The following is a 22,085-nucleotide window of genomic DNA, read 5'->3' on the forward strand; positions in this document are numbered from 1 at the left end:
AATCCTCGGTCGTAGGACTGTAGGGTCCCACCGTGCAAGCGGCAGTGCTCCCTTGGCTCACAGTGATGTCAGTGCAATCAGGCTTGTTAGCTCACAGTAAGATTAGCTGCTCATTTCCTCACTTCTCCTGTAATTAACTCACATCTTTAAAAAGTATACGCACATGTTTTAACTGATGTTTTCCAAAAACCATCAGCTCATAGCCAGGATGCCGACCTGCATGGCGTTTCCCCTCAGCGATTCCGTTTTGGTGCAGGACTTCTGAGAATCACCCTGCGAACACGTATGGCGAGATCCTCCCTCTCTGCCTGCTGTTGTTGCAACTCTGGATTTTCTAAACTACGTCTGTCAGGAAGGAGACAGGAAATTCGAGTCACACTTGCAACAGCTGTGCCATGCCTACTATCAGTCTCAAATGACGTAGTTTGGCTTGGGTGGCGTGGGGCCAGGAACTCGTCAAGAGGGGAGGTCAGGAAGATAGGTCACTGTTTATACTGCTCTTGCACTTGGGAGCATGCTGAGTCTATTTGCTTTCTTCCTATCTATACTGTTTCTCTTTCCGTTTTTCTTTAATAACGTGGAGCCCAAGCATCCTGTTTTCAAAACATCTGACTGTTTTGCTATTTACCGGTGACAAATTTAAATGCCTTTGACCGAAGCAGGCAGCTGAGCGGGATACATGGCGAAGGGAAAAACCTGACCAATTAAGGACCGTTGCAGCCTCCTCCTGAAGATGCACGTTTCCAACCCAACGGCTCCTCGCACTGCAAGATCACTCAGCAGATTGTACATCTGCCACCAAAACCCGAAAACCACAAACCCCCAAACTAATTTGTGTCAATATTTACTGCTGATGAGGAAAGGAAAGCGAGGTGTGAGGCCATTTTATGCTTTTTTTTCACAGATGAAAACGATACTGGAAGTTGACCAAAAAGTGCAGACATTTCAGAAACTGGTTATGAAAGAACAAAGTTTCAGGAACCTTTTGCTCGACCCAGCCGTAAGCTATTTGCACACAGAGGGATCACAACTTTTAATTACTACAATAAGCAGTTTAGTTAGTCTTTCACCTTCACGAGTCCAGATTTGGCACTCAGCGAAAAAAAAATAATCTCAAAATGAAGGGCATCAGTGTCTGCATTGGAGCAGCAGCCTTCTCTGCAGCCTAAACCTTTCTCAACTTTCACCCTGGCTTCCCTCGACACAAACTCAAAAAAATAATATTTCTTTCTTGAAAGCTCTGTCTATAAAACTTTTATTGCTTCCTTTGCCCCTGCACGTGGTGGTAATCACTAACAGAGGAGGAAGCCGGAATAACACGGGATATTTCTTTGCTCAACTTTTTCCATAAAATCAGTTTATGATTCAGCATTTCTGATTTCATTAATTTCCAATTAGGAAAAAAAATACTCACATCGGGTTCGCGCAGTACAACTCAGAACTGGGTTTAACCATGGCAACTGGTCAAAGGCACGGATGCAGCAGGCACAGCCCGCATCCCAACGACCGAGCAAGCTCAGCCCGGGACTGCATGACCTGCTCCACCGGACAACGCAGGGCTGTAAACGCTGCCTGAAAGCCCGGGTGCAGAAACTGCGCTTGAAAAAACCAAGGCACGGGGATGGGGAGCAGCCAGCCTGTCCCGGAGGTGCGAAGGCTCCGCTGGAGCCAAGCGCTGCCCCGGGCAGCGGCTGGGATCAGAGCGGGGAGGAGGCTCCGGCCCCGGGGGAGGGAGTGCCTCCCATCCAGCAGCTGCCACCCCGGCAAAGTGAGGTCTGACTTGAGGAGATGCTGAAGCGAACCTGGGCTGATGCTTTGGCTCGGCAGGACGGAGCTGGGGAGCCCGGCTCCAGCACGGGCGGCGCGGGCAGGAACATCAACTTCCAGAAGTTGCACAAAGGCGCTCAGACCTCGCATTTCGCTTTCCTTCCTCTCTGCTGCGCCTCAGTATACGCCGGGGACTCTCCGCTCTCCCTCCTGCTCCTCTGCCTTTCAGCACAGCTTACTTTGCTTACTTTATTTTAGCACCGTACTCCTCGCAGAAAAACTCCCCTTTCGTTCACGGCGCATTAAAAACTGAAAAAAAGGTCCGGGGAGGCGGGCGAGCGGCTCCTCTCGAAGCTCATTCCCTACGCACAGACTTTGACTTCGCACCCTCGTCATGTGCTGGCAAGCGGTGCCGAGCCAGCCCACCACATTAAAAATGAAATTAAACGCTTACCGAAAGACAAAACAGCAATAAAATAACGTACCACAATGTTTAGAGTTTGCCATTATTACGGACAGACAACAATGAAGATAATTGACTTTTGAAGTGATAATTGGTTAAATGCGGGCGTTTTAACAGTGTTTCTGGTAATCTCGGTTCCGAAGGGACCGGCGCTAATTCAAACCTCTTTCACTTCTCAGAAATGAGCCCAGCGGTAAGGATCGCTCTCCCGGCGCCGTCCCGCCGTGCCACCGCCAGTTTTTTCTGGCCGTGCCACTGCGGGGAAAACCCGCACCTCCTTCCCCGGGAGTAACTGGAGTTGCCCTCCTGTACAGAGGCGCAGACGGGCCGGGCATCACGCTGCCGTGCCCCGCGCCGCTCCGCATCCCCGCTCCGCATCCCCGCTCCGCATCCCCGCTCCGCATCCCCGCTCCGCATCCCCCCGCCGGCCGGCTCACCTTGTTGGATGCCATCTCGCTGACAGAGCGGTAGGTCTGGATGGTCTCCAGCTGATCCAGGCACCAGTCGAGCTCCTCCAGCGTCTCCATGGCCAACTTCTGGTAGGGCTCCTCTGCGAAGAGGCAGACGGACATGTAGTCGGGCTGGCGCGGCGGCAGCCTCTCCATGGCGGGGCCGCCCGAGCCGCCGCCAGCGCCGCCGGAGGTGCCGCACCGCTCCCTCATCATGCGGCCGCCGCTGCGCTCCCCTCGCCGCCGGCGAGCAAATCCCCGCCCGCCGCTGGCACCCGGCACGGCCCCGGCCCCGGCCGCCCGCCCCGGCCCGCCCCGGCCCGCCCCGGCCCCGCAGCCCGCCCTGCCCCCGCGGGACGGGGAAGCGGGCGCCCCCCGGGCAGGGCAGGGCAGGGCCGGGCAGGGCCGGGCTGCGGCTCCGGGAGCGCCGGCCCCCCCCCGGCTGCTGCGGGGGCCCGGGCCGCCCCCGCCGCTCGGCGCTGCCCGCGCCCGGGACGCTGGTCCTGCGCCAGCCCCGCTCCCCGCCCGGCCGGGCCCCTGCGCCCTGCCGAGGCCTGATCCCCGGGCCTGCTCCCCACCAGCCCTGCTCCCTAACCCCACCAGCTCTGCTCCCCAACCCTGCCAGCCCTGCTCCCTAATCCCGTCTGGTCCTGCTCCCTGCCAGCTCCTGTTCCCCAGCCCCACCTGGTCCCAATCCCCAACCCCACCAGTCCTGCTCCCCAACCTCACCTGGCCCTGCTCACCAACCCCACCAGCTCTGCTCCCCGACCCGGCCATCCCTGGTCCCCATCACCCCTGGCTCCCCAATCCTGCCAGCCCGTGCTCCCCGCTAGCCTTGACCATCAGCCACCAGCCCCGCACCCCGCTGGTCCTGCTCCCCAGTGCCACCCGCCTGTGCTCCCCAGCAGGCCCTGCACCCCAGCCTCGCCAGCCCTACTCCCCAACCCCGCCAGACCCTGCTCCCACCGAGCTCTGCTCCTTGACCCTGCCAGCTGGACAACGTGCTCCTGAGTGGCTCTCGGCGTAAAAGTTAAGGTTTACATAAGCGGATACAGTGAATCATAAAATCTCCCCATGAATGTAACTGCTTCTCATAATACCAGTGACATATGCTTACCCCATAAATCTGTCAAAGTTAATGGATTCAGCATTTCTAATGGCACTGGCTGAGCAGGTAACAGTGACATCAGAGGTCGGGATTGCTATGATATACACTCAGCAATGTATCTGCTGTATAGCGCACATGCCGTATATACATATGCCCCGTACATGTGTACGCCACTGCCCTCCCTACCAAACGCTCGCTGGGACCGCGCGGGGTGTGCTCCCCGCAGGGCTGCCGCCCTCAGCGGCACCCGGGGGAAGGAACTGCACCTCCTGCCCCTATCTGCCCTCCCAAGGACAGAGCCTCTTCATCGTTCACCGTATCCATAGAACAACGAACTTCACTAAGATCGGACAGAGACCGTACGCTCAACGTTTGAAGTTACATGGCAGAAAATAAATGCTGCCCAAGAGTAATTCAGCAATGAACGCGCAGGGAGCACTTGGCACAGACACATTTTAAAGATTCAGTAAATCTGAATCTTTGTGGCATTGGAAGTTAATGTTTTTTCTGTGCTCACAGAGCTCCAAACATGGCAAGTAATCTCGTTCTTGCATACTTCTGTGATACATATATCAAAAAGCAGGTGGAAATAGCCAAAACACACAGAACTTGGGCGTATGTTCCTTTCTAACATGCATATTCTCTATCAGCTACTTTATCATGTAAATTAGTTGACCTGGAAGGGCTCAAATTCCTTGTAATAGAAAATGTTTGCATTGATAAAATTCACACAGGCTAAATCATGAGATTAGGAATAGGGAAAAAAATCTCCTCAGACAAACTAAAGAGGAGCTGACCATATGTTTAAATAATGAACCGTACTGTGTTATTGTAACGCGTTCTCCTGCCCTAAGACTTCTCAGTAAGCCGGACCACGGCATGCAACCACGGCGCGAGCTCCATGTGCTTTCCTGTAGCAGAAGGAATAGGCTCACTCTGGCACTAGACCCTAATTTAAGCCATTTGGGTATTTCCAGCCTTGCCCAGGGTCAGGGTTGCAGGACCTGCTGCCCCTAGCACTTCACTTCAAGTCTTCACCTCCAACAGAACCATCGGGGCAATGCAAGACCAAGAACAGAAATCTACACTTGCTATGGAAGGACTTATTTCCCCCAGAGCTGAGGAAGGGTCCAGACTGTTCCCTTAGTTCGGAATTTGAGTTTTGTGTAATAAAAGGGGGAAAAAACCCCAAATCCATCAAGGAAAGATATTAGATATTATGGAGAACACTGCGAATTATGAAAAAAAGGAAATTTCAGGGCTTAGGTATAGAGTGAATGGGTTTGGTACTAGCCCACTGCTAGCTCTAACTTATTTAAATTTTTATTTTTATTTTTTAGAAGATCAGATAAAAATACTATGGATGTTTTATACATTCCAAATGCTTTTTAGAATTTTTAGCACAGTAGATCTGGACAGTTGTGCAAAACGACCCTTCCTTCCCACCGGTGTTTCGGGAGTGTGAGCTGCCTGTCTGCTTGGTTTCAGTGAGGCCACCTGAAGGAAGCCTGGGAACAGCGGGAATCCCTTCAGGCTGAAGCCTGGTTTACTCATGTAAAAATATGAGTATTACCACTTACTTAGGCCTTTCAACAAAAACATTTAGAGAACAATAGATTAACGATTTAAATGCAGATGTGTTGAAAACTGCCACTTAAAATATCTCTAGTCATTCAATGGCAAAGATACACTAAAGTGATAGCAAACAGTTCTTGCTAAGTAACATTTTAAGGAAAAAAAAAAAAGTGAGATCTACTACTGTTCAAAAGCTGTTTAGTAGCCGGTCTAGAAGAAGTGTATTTTCATATAAAAGCACTGTTAACGGTTCTTTCAGAACTTGCTTTTTCTGACGCTATGCCTGGACGTTTCCACTGGCCTGCCCACAGCTCCATCTGGGTCTTCGGACTCCGGGAAAGATACATCACCTGCATCCTTCAGCAGCTCTTAAATTCTGAAGTGTCTTTTGGTTTCGACTAATCTAAATATTTTTTCACTCATTTTCTTAAGGAAATGAGTCTTGTGAAATGAGGCTCTGATGGCGTGCCTCCCTCCAGGTGTCTGCATGTCTTTCAGCTTCTCCACCCTCCCTGCCCTCCTTCCTCAGTCATTTCTGAACCTGCTGGTGAGTTTTAGCTCCATTTGCTCAGCCAGTAAGTACGTCAAAGATACCACATTCGTATGAGTTTCAAGAAACTAGACAGTCAAGTAGATGAAAAGACACTATCCTCCTCGACAGAAGGAAGACAGCCAGAGCTCAACCCTTCTTAGAAACTCAGTAACTGTCTCCTAAGCCACTCTCTAAGCGACCCAGTCTGAGACCAATCAACCTGGAAACCCCAGTTCGTATCAAACCAGCCCTCCGTGGGAACGTGCAACTCTGCTAACTCCCTGTTTGCTAACTTGTTGTGACTATTTACAAATAAATTGTGAAAGCACTGGCTACAATTCCACAGATAAGGCCATATTTGCACCAAGTGTTTTTGAAAAACAGCATATAAAATTAAAATACATACTCCAAGTCCCTAATAAAATGTTGTAAGATACACAGCTATCCAAAAATAACAGTCAGATTTAAAGCCAATTAGAAGTTACTCTTCTACGAATGTAATAACTTTTTGTGGGAATGATCTTAAAAGGGAATAACACAGATTTTCTGACTTTCTTAATAGTTAATATCCATGGATATATGCCACATTAATTGCATTTGAATATTTTAAAATTAACAGTACATTTTGATACTGAGAAGGGAAACCATACTTTACAGCAGAACCCAACACAGACCTCCGGAGAAGGAGCAGCTCCTCCCTTCCTGATGCCCCGTGACACCTTCCACCCTCCTCAGTGGTCCTGCAGCATCAGCCCCTGCAGATGGCACAGCCAGTGCTGTGTTCGATATAGCACGATATACGAGAGTACAATACGCTCTCGATGATAGCCTGTGGTGCTTCAGTGCCAGCGCTGCCTGCAGCAGCAGCATTTGCTTCTGCAGCGGTGGCAGTGTGGGGCGCAGGAGGGGACTGGAAGCGATGGTAAGGTTAAAATGCAAATGGGAGAATGGAGGAACCCTACAAAAGCAGGGGGAGAAGAAAAAGAAGCGTCAGAGGAGAAAGATGGAGTGCATTGGGATTCTCTCGCTGAGTGGTATCTAGTGTGACTACAGGGATTCAAATAAACAGTAAACAGAAGTTCAGGTGCTACATGACATGTTCTTTCCCTGAAGCCAAGGTGAGCATCCCACTGATGTCAGGAGCGCAACATCCTCTGCCAGAAACACTCTTAAACCTTCCCCACTCCCAGACTTTGATAACCTTCCTGGTACAGCTGAGGCACATGGCCACTTACGGAAGCAGTCCTACAATTTCTGGATATGGTCTCCTGGAATACTATATGACACGTCTTCAACTGTATCATGCTTCAGTTTATATTTGGGTGTTGCATAACCAAGCCCTTACCCGTAAAATTATAACGGGCATTTCCGTCATTTTTTATAGCGTCCTACGTGAAATCATTTCCGAGACAGAATAAAGAACTAAATAACAAAAGGAGTTAATTTCAGTTTTGAAATATTCCATGGTGTTTTTGCACGACTTTCGATCCTGATGGCAATTTAGCAGGAACTGAGGTGACATTTTGTCACAACACCTGATTTGCTGCCAGTCCATCGGAGGACAGACTGGCCGAGCCTTCAGCAGCAGCACGCCCTTTAATATTTTTCCGTTGGCACTTAGAGCGCTCTAACGTACTTAAATGCTATTCATTTATGTGCCAGTATTTTGCAACAACTACATTTTCAGTATTTTTTGCCGTCTATTTCTTTTTCATCTCCGTAAGATGATGGAACATACAGTATCTCTCACTAGAGAAGTGACTTAGCAGCCCATTTTTAGAATCTTTTTCCCATTTACTGACTTAGCCATGTTATTGTTTTCTCACAGTGAGAGCTGCTAATGAATATGGACTTGAGGATTTTTTTTCTTCTGGAGTACTTGAAAAGTGAAAGGTTTTGGAGATCATCCTCCTTCCTGGCAATGGTTCAGCATAAGAGCAAATATGCACTTCAGAAGGCCTATGATGTGTCGCAGATGAGAAGGGGACTTAATATGATGAACTCTTGCCCGACGCTCCCCCAGCAACGCCACCTGTACCACGCTTCTCTGCAGCACAGAGCTGCAGCCCCTCGCCACTGCATGGCTGTGCGTGCAAGCCCCCGTGCTTGCCCTCGTTGCTGGCTGGGATATCTCCGAGCACAAGGCCAATGTTATCTGCAGCTGCAGCTGTGCAGTCTGGTTCCTCTCTTAACCCACAAACTCACTGTCCCCCATCCTGTTATCCAAGCACACCGAGGCCCACGAGGCAGCACGGCGGGATGGTGGGGAAGAGACCCTAGTCCCCAAGCTGCAGGAGTGAATGGTGGCTTTGCCCTTGACTTACGCAGGAGATAAAGCAAGTCAGGAAACATTTTGAAACTAGATCCAAACACCAAAATTCAAAGTGAGTTTTTCTCTCTCCTGATTCCCTCACAATTCTCTCTTGTCACTCTAGTGCCTTTTAAATAAATACATTAAGACATAGCATGTCTTGCTTCTGGCAGAAAGTGGAAAGGCTAAAAAGTTTTAAGAGTGGCCAAAATACAAGATCCCAAACAGGTGAGTTAAAAAAGTTGGAGAGGAGTTGCAGTTCTCCTCTTTGCTCAGTAGAATATTTTAGGTGCCAAATTACTAATTTTTTCATGATCTAGCAGGCTAATATTATTTACAGGTTTCTATCTTGTGAACAGATTGACCAATTTGGCAGATGAGAGACGCAGAATGCAAATATTTGCAGACATCTTTACAAACTCAGCTCTCCTCAGCTCTTAAAGAACAAATTATGGACTGATTGTACTGATGAAAGACTTAATTCCTAATTCTGCAAAGAAAAGAAATAGTTACTCCTAATGGATTGTAACTTCACGTGTAAACCTTAGGCATGATAGAGACTCAACCCCCCCCAACAGTCTCTATCAAAAAGGGCTGCTTTCTGTGCCAAAAAATGCAAAGAGAAACTTTTACAATGAAGGGTAAAAAGCAAGGCATTGCAGCTTGCAGCAGTCTTCCCAACTTTAACACAGTATATCCTATTCCACATGCAAAGCCACTTGTTTACAGTGCCAGTAAGACATCTTCTGGGTTATTTACTTTTAATTGCACCCTGGCTGCAATAAATTGGAGCTATTTATAATTTAAACTTCTTTAACATTTGAGGCCGTCCTTCCCACAAGCACCCTGCGCTCAGCTCCAGCCTGCCTTCGTAGCAGCAATTCATCTGAGACTCGAAGGACAGCCACTGAAGTCACCAAGGTACCCATTTTCCAGTGATTCCAGTTGATTTAATAAAAAATATTAACACTCTGTCTTAACCTTACCTCAACAACAATTCAGGCTCTGGATCAAGTCTGTTCATTTAAAAATAAAATTAATAAGAGCAGTTGCTCACTTTTGCCTTGGAAAAGCTTTAATACTGGATCTGTTCCCAAATCCAGTATGTACAACGTGGCAATAGGCAGGCACTGAAATGTTCCTCGAATGTTTAACAAACTGATAGAATTCAACAAAACACGAAGCAGACAAACACTCATAAGAAACAAAAGATTAAAAGACAAGTATTACAGAAGAAAATGCTTCCTAACTCCCAGTAGTGACAGGGAAACAAACAGTCAATAATCAGTAGATTTGGTGAACTGAGCTCCACTACAGCTCTTAGGTGAGCTGGGGCTTTTGAAGTCCTCATGTCCTTGTATGGGAACATGTAAATGTTTATCCTGGTGCATGAAACCGCTTGCAGGCACTGAAAACTCTGCTTTAGGAAATGTTTGAAAGCACGCTCCCGGGCTCTTAACTTGTAGAAATGTTTGAAAATAACATTAAGAGTGCAATTTAAAAATGTACGTACTTCTCAGTGTGAATCCACAGGACTCAACCCCTGTCCCAGAGGTCTGAGGCACATTTGAATATTTTGCTTATTTACAGATATTTAAAATAATTTACAAAGTAAAAAAAAAAAAAAAAAAGAAAGCACGTTCAGATATGGACATTTCTTAAAAATTGTAACAATATACATTATGAGTCTTTATTGCTTAGAATTCATCAGAGGACTTTAAGAAAACCCATTTTTAATTATAAAACATACTATGTTTATTATAGATTATCATAACTGCTGTCATTATTATAGATGACAAAAAAGATTAAGAGGAGAAGGGAGATCCTCTAGTTGATCATGTGAATGACATATTATTATTTTGTGAGCGGTATAGATATCATTAATGTTTACTGAAGGCTTCATTTACACTTCTCATTCCTTGACTGCTAATGACTAAGAGCTTATATCTAAGCAAGCTGGCAGAAGTCCTTTCTGTGGGATCCTCACATATGATCTGAGCCACAAAAGACTGATCCACCAGCTGAACTCATCCGTGCTTCAGCTGAGACCCATTTGATAATAAGTCCTGATGCAGGTTAGAGGAGAGAAAAAGAAAGGAGAAGGGGAAGGAAAAGGAGAAGGGGAAGGAAAAGGAAAAGGAGAAGGGGAAGGAAAAGGAAAAGGAGAAGGAGAAGGGAAAGGAGAGAAAAAAAGGAAGGGTGGCCTGCATGATTTAACAAGGTACTCATGTGGTCATGGCTTAGATAAAAGTCACATAGATCCAGATCACCAAAAGTGCTCCCTCCAGTTCCCTTCAACCGAAGAATATGGTTATTTACTTCAGAAAGTGAGATTGTTATAAGCCTTACTTATTTGTTATAAGTATATATTACTATATACTAGTAATAATTACTAGCCAGTGTCTACCGTCACTCTAAAACCCAGGAGCATGCAGCGTGTTCAGTAAAACAGGTTTATCAACAAACAACATGCCAAAACTTGATAGAATAGGGACTTGTGCAGGCTGTCAGCCATTTAGCCTTTGCCTTCCCTAATGTATCTGTGGTTGCTTACAGATTGTGCGGACATGTTTACATATTTATCCCTGACAATGCCGAGTGAATAACTGACACCAAATAATTTATTTGTTTAATATATCCTGTTAGTGCATTCATGACTACCCATGAGCAGAGAGCTATTTCCTTGAATTAAGCCATTGTTCTAACACATCCAACAAATATATTTCAGAAAATTGTTCTATAGATGGGTTTGAAAATTCACAGGAAACAAAATCAAAGGCACAGAGCACAACTGCAGTGATTCATTTAAAATCTGCAATGAAAATGTCCAAGTCTGATAGCACCATCTTACAAACTGCAAGCACTGAAAAAAACCTGTGTCCTGTAATTACAGGTTTCTTTTATAGATGCCCTGTATGTTTTTCAATATCCAGGGAGCCTATGGACCAGATTTTCAACTTTTTCTCAAGCACAAAAGCTAGAAATGTTCCTAAAAGAAGGTATTATTCAAAAGCAAGATGTATCCAGCAGAACTATTCAACGCCACACGTGCTGGCAACGCTGCCAGCGCATGAACATGTTCCCTCTTGTAGGTTTATGGACACTTGCGCACTCCCAGTCCACTGGACCGTGGGGCTGGAATTACAGAGTAATCTAAAATCATGGGAACAACGAGAGTATTGAGATGCACTTCTCCCCCCCAACATTTCATTGTATGCAATGAAACTAATTATATCTTTTGCAAAGATAAGTGCAGATGTGCTAAGAAAGGCATAAAGCCCCAGCACCTGTGGAACAGGTGGAGCCAGTATGTTCTTGAGCAACTCCCCGAACAAATGGATGATCCTGCCCTTCTCCCCCCTCCCGATTGTATTTTTGGGACTCCAGTTCGACCAGTAACTCTAGCTGTCCCCTCTCACATTTCTCACACCTGCAGCTATATTGCAGCCTCCCTCTGGCATGCAAGGGAGATGGGAGTAAGAGCAAAGGGCTCTTCGCTTGTGCCCCGGCACAATGCAGCCATGCCGGGCACCAGGAGAGATGTGGAGCAGGGCCAGCGGGTGCCGGAGCTCAGCCGGAGACGGGCAGGCTGCAGACGGCGTGGGCACAGGCACTGCATGCAAATGAATGGAGCGCAGGATGTCTCGAAGTAAATAGCAAAAAGCTATTTTAGAAATGTGGACTTCTCGGTTACCCAGCGCTAATACGTGAGATGCGGTAAAAGAGGGCAGGGTAGCGAAACGCCTGCAAAGAGAGACAATGGGATTAATTGGCAAAGCCACTGCTAGAGGTACACTGAAGAGGTGGCACTGGAGGAGATCCAGCTGTGGGGGAACGCAGACAAAATCTTAACACAAGCTCAAAAGCAGCAGAAACAATGGAGTCTGTATTCAGAGATGATAGAGGAAGATAGAGACAAAAAAGTGAAGTGAAAGCTTTCTACTGCTAATTGCGAAAAATGCCAGGAAATGAGTGAGATGCTGCTGCCAGGAATAACGCTTGTGATACTGAAATTGTTGATGAAAGTGTTTGACATGCGCTACAACCACAGGCAAAATAAGGCCAAGATTTTGGGGGGCATTTTTCTTTTTTTTTTTTTTTCCCCCCAAAGCAACAAGGAGCAGAAGAAATGAACTCTTCTGTTACACTGCTGAGGAGTCTGGCATTATAAGTTCCCTAATTAAAGACAGGTCCTTTCTGGGACACACCATTTCAGCTGCCCAGAAAGGCTGCTGGGAAAACTCAGCCCCTAGAAAAACGGCTCCAAAATTGCTGAAGACGCCAAGGCAGTGGTTAAAACAGCACCCGCCAAAAATGTCGGAGACACATCCAGGTTCATCCTGGAGGACTCCAGGGAGCAAGCAGAGACGCCTCACCAAGCAAAGGCACGGGGACCACAGAAAGCAAAATGAAAGGGAGAAGGAAAAACCTCCTGCCTGTAGGGAATGACACAAGACCAAAGCGCTTCACATCCCCTTGCTGCAGCCATCCCAAGAAGGAAGAAGCCACAGCTCATTTAACCACTGAAACAGAGGCTTCCAGTGATGGGAGGAATGCCTGCAGTGTGACTCGGCCACGACGCAAAGCACAGGAGACGTCTGCTAGTCACTCGACTGCCATAGTAGCAGTGATGTTTCTGAGTCAACAGCCAACGCACTCGCCGCCCGATCACTCTGCCAGCTGCAATGTAATTTGAGCAATGCCGATAAGCAGTAATATTAGCCTGGAGAAATGTCATTGGGCGGGGGGGGTGGTCTCATCTGAGCTATCTTTAGCTGTCTAAAAGTTAATCACCTAAGCTCCCCACACAGTCAGTGGAAAGTGGCTGGGACCTCCAAGGGGTGATCCTGGTCTATTCTCAGCATGACTGCTGCGATGGGCTGAATCACCCTCCGGAGGTGCCTGTCCTTTTCCATTAACTGCAGAAGGCACCTCTCTACCGCAGAGTCACAGAAACTGGCTAGAAGGGACCTCCAGAGGTCCTCTGCTCCAGCCTCCACTCAGCAGGACTATCCCCAGCTAATCAACAACATCAGCCTGATGCTCAAGTAGCTGTAGGGCACTGACAGACACCCCACACCCTTCCTGTCACTGGCCACCAACTGGACATGCAGCCCTCATCACCACCCTCAGAACCTGGTGGTCCAGCAATATCCAACCCTGTCAACAGTCCATTTGTCCGGCCAACGCTGCTTCAGCTTCCATGTGGGAATGCTGTGGGAAACAGTCCCGAAGTACTCATTGCGGCCAGGTATCCCACAGCTCCCCCCATGTCCCCACAGCCAGGCCATCCCCCTAGCCCTTGGAGAAGGAGGTCAGGACTTTCAAGCACAATTTGCCCTTGGCAAATCTGTGTCTACCATTCCCGATTTACTTTCTTGTCCTTTGTGTGATTGGAAACAGACTCCAGTGTACACCCTCAGTGACCTCTCCAGTGACCGAGAAGAGTCTGACTAGGCCATAGTTCCCCAGATCCCCTTCGCCTTTCTCAAAGACAGACCTTTTTCCCATTGTCACACACCTTCCCAAGCACCACAATTTTTCACAAAGAACACAAAATAACCTTATAGTCACATCAACCAGCTTTTCTAGCTTGAATCCTGTCCAACGCCATGGACTTGAACACATCCACCTCCTCCAGATTGCCCCTAACCCACTGCTCCCTCATTGCTTTCCATCCCTCTCCTTCCCAAGCAGGCTGGTGGGCGCTGGGGCCTGGGCACAAGGCTCCGTCTGCAAAGATCGAGACAAAAACGGCACCGAGTACTTCAGCCTTTCATGTACCAGTTGTCACTAGGCTGTTTCCCCCATAGATGAACATTTTTTCTGAACTTCTTTTTCCTACTCCATACCCACGTTGGAGTCCCCTCACTAGCCACAGCTCCATCAGCCTTTGGTCTGACCAGCTTCACCCCACACGCCAAAACAGTGCTTTTACATCCCTCCCTCGTTACCAGTCCTTTTCACTCTTTGCCTGGTCTCTTTTTGCACTTTGACTCGCTAAGAGGCTCCTAGCTTGACTGAGTTGGCTGCTGCTGAAATTCCTGATCTTCCTGCACAACAGGATGGTTTGCTCCTGAGCTTGCAATACCTTTTCTTCAAAAACCAGCCACTACTTAAGATTGGTCTATAATTTTTAGGTGGCTGAAGTTAGGTGAAATTAATCTTATGACAATGACGGAGTCTTGAGACGAAGCAGTAAATGGAAGCCCTCAGCAGCAAACAGAAGAGTTTTTGCAGAGCCCTGGTGCTGAGCAGCCTGTCCCCCCCCCAGCCTTGCTTTGATCCCGATTCCTGCAACCCAGCCCAAGGTGAGCGGCAGGAGATCAGTCATGGGGGCCCAGCCACCATTTTGAGGCAAAAATGAAACATTTCAAGGAAACTCATACCAAGAGGTCAGCCTGAAGCGAGGGCCAAGCCCTGATGAAGCCAGTTAAGGCAGAACTGGACAAACCAGCAGAAGTCCTGATTATACCTACCAGTACTGGTGTGCAGGCTGGTTGGAGTGGATCACCAGCCAGGTCATGAGAATCAGGTCACTGAGGACCCATACGGGCTGGCAACTCACTGAACTGACCACTGACTGTTAGCAGTAACTAGGCAATTGCTTACCAATTAGTCTAAAATAGGGTAATTGCGGTTTATTATCATGGGAGCTGGAGAAGTCACTCAGTTTTGCCAGGCTTTGTAGCAATACCTGCAGGTGCCCACAAGGAGCACTTATCATTAGAGTTAGTTCTCTAATGTCAGTGTCCAGGGTCCCCTGGGTCGGGCAGCAGGGCACCGAGACTATCAAGAGCATTGCTCCTTCTAGGAGAGGATGATGACATGGAAGAGGCAACCAACAACTGAGACGCCTGCCTGGGATGATCTCAGCAGTTCAGCCTGGGTGTAGTGCCCAGCTGAGCACAAGAAGCTGAAGCTCTGAACTGAAGGAGGAGTCAGTGTGGGGCTACAGCTGTAGTTTTTCAGGGACTGCTGATGGGACAGCCTGTGATATCCCCACAGACACCTTAAAAACAGACTGAAAAAGAATGACAAAAACAGGGAGACGATGCTACTCAAGTATTGCCTTGCAAAGAACTGGATTTACCAATTGTTGCTCTGAGAGAAGGACCAGAGCTTCAGAGGGCATTGCAGCAGAGTGTAGAAGATGTCTCGTCATGAATCTTCATTCCCACAGAATAAATAATACTAACATCTCTCTTCAGCTGAGACGGAGCATTGGAAACCACTTGGAAAGGACTAGCTAATAAGAAGTCAGGGTCCTGAATTAAACTAAAAAAGTACTCTTAGATTTATTTTGTGTGTTTACATGTGTCAGATATGCATGCACTCCAAAACAGCTGTGTAATCCTCAACTTTAAAAATGCTACAGTATAAAGATCAAGATTCCCAAAGCAAAGGTAACACTGCACCTTTTGCATGACAATGAGGTGCAAAAATGAGGCATAAACACTAAGAACACCTCAAGGTGGATAATGGAAGCCTAGGAAGCGTCCCAGAGAGGTAATTTCTGATCTGAAGATAAGCCTAAAGGTTTAATCTGAAATGCTAACGAGCGAGGAAAACTGGAGTTCTGAAGAAAGATTTAGATTGCAGATACCATCTCATCTAGGGTGGGATGGAGTGTTTTACCACAAGGCAGTCCTTCTTCCCCTCCACGGCAGCCACATGGAGCGAACAATACAGCGTAGCTGCCACAAATCAGAAGGGTAAGTGACAGTGCTTTTATGGTGCCAAATGGAAGTAACAAAATGCAGGAAGCATCTTGTCAGATGTCACTTAGCAGCGATATCACGGGGGAATCTGGGAACGGGATTTGCCTGCATAGTAGGAATTCCTCAGTCCATGGAGAGGGAGAAGCAGAAATGGCAAGAGGGGCAGAATCTAATCTTGGCCTGTTGAATGAACGGGAAAGATTGCTCAGTTCCAACTTTATCTCGGGGAGCAAACACACGGTTTGGCACATTATCATTTTACTGACCAGGCTTGATTCCTTGTTGCCCTGTAGGATTCCTGCCTTAATCACAAGACAGGAGGAAAACTACAATGCAAGAGAGTACCTCTCCTACACAGGGTCTAATAAAACAAGTGCAAAAGACTGACAGGGCACTTAAAGGAGAGAGCTGAAAGGAGAACGCTGAAAATGATTTTTCAGATGATGTTTCGTAAGGAAATAAACACATACCTCGAACACATTTCTGAAGGCAGATTGCAATTAGCAAGGTCATTACGAATTTTTAAATTAAGTGAATCCTCATCACACCTTTACTCAACACGCTCCTCAAAGCACAGTGAAAACAATCCAGGGAGCTGCAGGCTGGGGACAGAGACGACCATCGGTTTCGATGGGCCGCAGAAGGAAGCCTCCAGCCCAGACCCAGAGCTGAGCCCGGGGATTGAAATCCCAGTCCCAACTCCCTGTAAATCATGGGGTGTCCAGATTGTGTTCTTGTTTCTCTAGTTAAACAAGGAAAGGCCGGATCATAGTAGAGATGAACATTTTATTGTGTGAGTAGAAATATTTTCTTCCTGAGCACATAGTGTGCATGTGAATGCACAAGTGTGAGAAAGACACTGAAAAATCAGGATATGATTATGAAATTACCTAGCTACCCACTTAGGATTTACCTGTGCCATGCCGTGTATTATCTCATTTGATACATGTGGGCTGGCTCGGAGAGGGCTGGTAAGCTTACACGTGCAGGGAAACCAACTTGGATCCTGGAAGCAACATCGTTGTGCTAACAAGGCACTCCACCTAAACTAATTAGCCCTGCCTTTCAACAGGCTTAATTAGGTGGGGCACCATCCTGTGCTGTTGTGGCGAGACGGCTTCCGGTTCTGGAGCTGGCTCACCCGCAGCCAGTCTGAGGACCTCTGCGCTTCACTACCCGGTGCCGTGCACCGACGACGTGTGCGTTACTGTGGGGGCTCTTGCCCGTGTCGGCCCACAGCCGAGCCCAGCGGCAGTGCCTCTCCTGAGCTGTCTTTCTGTGCATGCATCTGTGCAAAACTGCGTGCCTGCACCCCTGCTACCGCACCGAAAACTCCTCCTTGACAAACCACGAGCTGACTTTCACAACAGGCCTAAGACAAGGAAGGAACTATCTAGACAGACCACAGCAACGATCTTAATTCAACAAAGGGAAAAAGAAACCAAAACATGAAAGATGTAAGGGACTAACCGTACTCTGTTTCACTGTTTCAAGAGAGTTTTGCAAACGACAAACAAAAGGTCTGCATTTGGATCTGCCACAGAATTTAGATGTTACTTTCATCCACATACCCATCTGTAGCCATTAAATCAGGTTTTGAACCGGCTTAACCTGGAGATAATAAAACTTATGGTCTAAATATTCTGTCAAGAGTGAAAGTCCTCTGACTGTGGTGAAACAAATACTGGAGTAGGAAATGGAAGAGGAACCTCAGGAAAGAATCCTGGAAGTACAAAGCACAGTGCCGATCTACTTGAAAAGCTCCACTTGGCCACTGGCATTAGATGTAAAGACAAAGTTTATTAATAATCCTTAGCTCTTCATGAGGAAAATTATTCAGAAATTTTAAATGAGGGTCAGAATAAGGCTCCCCACATCACCATAGCAATGTAGAACAGGCTATTGGTAAAATGTTAGACCCGTTTAAATCCGTTTCCTTGACTCCTGGAAAGGTTACAATTTAACACAAAATTGTCCTCCATTTCCTCTCACTTTAATTTCCTTAAGGTCTTCAATATGAAAGTCAAGAATGTGGCTCCTGGAAGCATCCCAACCATTATTCATAGGAATTCTTTAAGACACATATCGACCTTTTTGTCTGTATGCCCCACACTCAGCCATGGAAAGACTGGGCGTACAGTCATCCATTATGTTTTGAGCCACCATGCCAGCCATTTAAATGATATTAATTATAAAATATAATTAAATGGGGTTTTTTTTTCATGGCTAAATGTAATTTCTTGAAAGCATTATCCTTTAGGATGGAAGCTTAAAAAACTGATTTAGTTTGGAATTTTAATCTCTTTTTCTACAATAGATATTTTACGTACCCAAAAGGTAATAATGTCAACCTCGCCGATTTACCTTATTTGAACTTTCTGCCCTTATTTAGCCTCTCAAAATAAATGAATATGACTGTTATCCTGCAGCTGAAACCCAGAGATATCGCTACTTTGCATTGAGCAGAGCCACTCCAGTACGCAGCATGTGGCAAAAAATGACCTGTTTTGACATATTTGGTTTTCAAGTGATACTCTGAGTAAGCCCTATCAACTGATCTGTGATTGTACCAAACCACACTGTGGGAAGTCAGAGCATTGCTCACTGCAGATTGTGGGTCGGTCATAGAGCAGAACCAGCAGAAATAGCTTGAACAATCTGAAAGCACATGCAATTAAAAAACTGTTTTCCTAACCCGCGATCCTCTAGCTTTTGAAAATGCGGAATGCTTTGCATGTTAAGCTGGTGTCCTTCAGATAGCTCTCTGGTGGCACCCCGAGACGTATGGATTCACTTTCTGCAGGTCCACACACTGTAACTCTGAACATTCGGAGTAAGCCTCAAGTCACAAACCCAAAAATCTTCAGACCTGCAGTAGCTGACAACAGAGCTAAAATATTCACTGTGGTAATCATCTGTATTAATCTACCCTAGCGAACAATTTCAGCTGTTCGTAGCTGTGACTCAGTGTGCTTTATATTTACTAAACTGCACGTACAGCCTTTTAGGATAATCTGTTTAAAATCACAGAGTAAGTCCCACGGGTAAAAGGGTGGGGAGGAAGAGGGAGATGTCAGTATCCTACAAACCAGCATCATTTGTTTTGACAGCTTTTAATATTCCATATTAATCCTTCCATGTGCTGATCTCCACTGTGCCTCTGTGTCACCTTCAAACTGAGGCCATCACTCCCTGGCTGCCAGCTTTTTAAAAGATGTGTTTGGGACACGGGTCTGAACTGGACCATGTTTTCCCCAACATTGCCAGGGACACAGCATCAAATTCATTACGTGGTTATCCATAATCAGAATATAATCAGATAATATAGAATACCAGATAATAATTTATTTGTGGTTTTTTTCTTACATCTCAATCATTTTAGCCAGAAGGTGATAAAACCTGGAGGTCCGAGTCCTGTATGACTAATTTCCTCAAATCTGGGGTCTCAGTCCTGACCTGAATCAGGCTGTTTACACTAGAGCCAAGCAATCAGAGAGATGCCTTGGAGGGGCAGATGGAGAATAAACTCAAACCTAGCAATGACAGGCAGACTTGGAAGTGTAAGCACTTGTCAAATTGCTACAGCCAGCACAGGTAAGAACAGCCTTCCACTCTCAAAATACATTTAAGGCCCTCAAAATATATTTATTTAAGCACCTCAAACTGAGTTCAAGGAAATCAACATATCAGCTATACTAAAGGCAGCCTTATTAACAATCTCAGTTAAAATATCAGATTAAATGGAAATGGAAATGTAAATATTCCCCATTGAAGGTCAAATATGGGTTGGCCTGCCGCAGAATATTCCAGTGGTTATTTTTTATGCTTTAAGTTTTATGCTATGTGGCACCTTTCAGAATTTCTTTCATTTAGCAGCATAATAGAGGCAGCTCATGTTAGCCTTGGCCAAGGTCTCTGCACTGTCATTCTCTGAAGTAATTAATTCTGTGAAATAAATTCAGTGAAATTCATACAATTTCTGTGAAACATCTGATTTTAAGCTGCACATGACTTTCCATTTAAGCAATTTGCAATAAGAGACATTCTAGCAGCACACTAAATTGACCACATTTGGATGTGTTACAAAGGCAGGCTCAGAACGAGCAGCTGCTGCTGAAAAATGTGGTGTGAGCATCACCTCTTCTTGTGTTTCATTTTTTTGTTCCTGATCTATAAAGTGTGAGTAACAGATTTTTGGCTTTTACCTGGATAGTATGTTCCCACTGTAAGTGGGTGGAAATATTTAAAAGTTTCGCGCAATATAGTTGAAACCCAGGAAGCTGCAAACAGTTCATGACATTTCAGTAACAGGAATTTCGGGAAACACGCTGCCCAAAGAACTTGAATTAAGATGAAGGCCCAGCATATGCATTTGACTAGGCTCTGGATGTGGACCATGTCCTATAAAGTATTACTGCTAAACCAGAAAATACTCCAGTTAGACTGGAAACTTGTAACTGGATTTTTCTTCTTCAAGGAGTATCTTTGGGAAGAAAGGGAGGAAAACATTTCCCAACTGTCAAATGTTAGCAAGTTCTATTATTGACAAACCCTGTACTTGTGTTTGCTAATGCATTGCCAACTTGTGAATGTTTACTTCATTGAATTTTTGCTATCAGGACTGGCCCCACACTGTGCTCAACTCATGGGATGATAGTCCCCGCAGAGCAGGCGGTTATACCACGTCCTCCTGGGCTGTCCCAGACCAGCGCGAGCACTCCCGGTGTGGATCCAAATGTCCCGCACTCGAGTCAGTAACAGCAAGGCCACAATTTCAGGTCACTTCTCGTAAAACTCAGAGAGGGAAGGAGGCAGGGAGGGAGGGAAGGGGAGCAGGAAGACAGGCTGGCTTTTCCACTTCTCGGAATAGTAGGCTGTTTTTTCGGAGAATGTAACGATTGCTACAACTGTGTCCTGCTTTTGTTAACCTAATATATGGTATTTAAAGAAAAATACATTGTTTGTAAAATGTGACATTTTAGAATCATTTTGCTATTAAGTGCTAAGCTTGTAAAACCTCCCTAAACACATGCTTGCAGCATGAAAGGCCTAACCGGATTCAACCGATTTTAAATGAAAACATTGAGGTGTCTGGAATATGCTCTAAGGGCCCTGGCAAACTGGATCCAAAGCCTTGCTCTTAACGCCTGGAACCTGGAGTCTTTTAGATACACTGCAAAAGTCTCTGTTTAAGGAATTTTTTTAAGAGTGTGGAGGTGTGGTAGAGGAGTTTTCATACGCACAGATGTTTAATTTCCTCTGGAAAGGTACATTTATGACAGCAGGATATTTATACTAGAATATCTACATGAAAAAGCATAGCTCTTTTAAAATTAAGTCTAACTACGTAAGAATTTAGTACTGAATAATGGCCACTGATCATGGCTCCTAGTAAACAACAAAACTGTTTAACCTCGGGTCAGATCCTACTGCTCTGCCAGTTGATGAAAGGCTGTTTGCCACTGGCCTTTGACAGGCACAGTACTAAATACAAAATCAAAAGATATGAATTGTCAAATCAACACCCTGCTAGATTTTTGGGGGGGGGGGTGTTTGGTTTTTTTTTTTACACTCTGAATTCCTAAAATGATTAAGTGCCTGAACGCACAACAAAGTCAATCAATGATACATTTAGACATGAAAATATATTCCACAGGGATGGACGTATTTAGATGTTTTTTAAAGTCTACTGCTTAAAAAATTTAAATCTTTGTAAGCATACATATTTTTCCAGCGAACTGAATTAACTTAAGAACCTGGCATGTTTTATTAATAACCATAACCATAAATAATTAACAGTTGTTTCCTTTCTGTCAAAAAAGTATCGCAATTATACAATACTTAAGGCTGTCATTTACAGACACTTCTTACCGAGAAAACAATATTACAATAAAATGTTTCATTAACTATTAGCATAACATTCTTTACCAGTTGCACAATGATATTATGCTTACCTTACTAAGCATACCATGCTTAACTATATAAATCTTTTTTAGTCAACCAGGAGATGAAAAGATACTGATAATAAGACCAGAGCATTTCTGGGTGATTTGAACATTGAAAACCATCAATATGTTCATTGTTCGGTATCACCGCTTGGGAATCGGCAAGTCTAAACCGTATCTCAGAACGGATGCAATTCCGTAACTGAATAGAGGG

At 45.8% G+C, this 22,085-nt stretch overlaps 1 protein-coding gene across 5 annotated transcripts in view; it reads right to left on the reverse strand.

The window, feature by feature from the left end:
* The window catches only part of PDE4B (phosphodiesterase 4B), a 221,018-nt gene that overhangs the window by 24,826 nt on the left and 174,107 nt on the right, over positions 1-22,085 (reverse strand). For 4 of the 5 annotated variants that reach the window (XM_087734351.1, XM_087734352.1, XM_087734353.1 and 1 more), the window contains one exon: positions 2,668-2,780. In XM_087734351.1, coding sequence (XP_087590477.1) covers positions 2,668-2,780 — 113 coding nt within the window. Of the gene's footprint in view, positions 1-163; positions 184-2,667; positions 2,781-22,085 lie in introns of those variants that run through there. The other variant, XM_087734355.1, reaches the window with a different exon arrangement.

The sequence above is a fragment of the Nipponia nippon genome, unplaced genomic scaffold, assembly GCF_047370975.1.
Source record: "Nipponia nippon isolate SJK-2023a ecotype South Korea unplaced genomic scaffold, ASM4737097v1 scaffold_5, whole genome shotgun sequence".
Taxonomy (NCBI): domain Eukaryota; kingdom Metazoa; phylum Chordata; class Aves; order Pelecaniformes; family Threskiornithidae; genus Nipponia; species Nipponia nippon.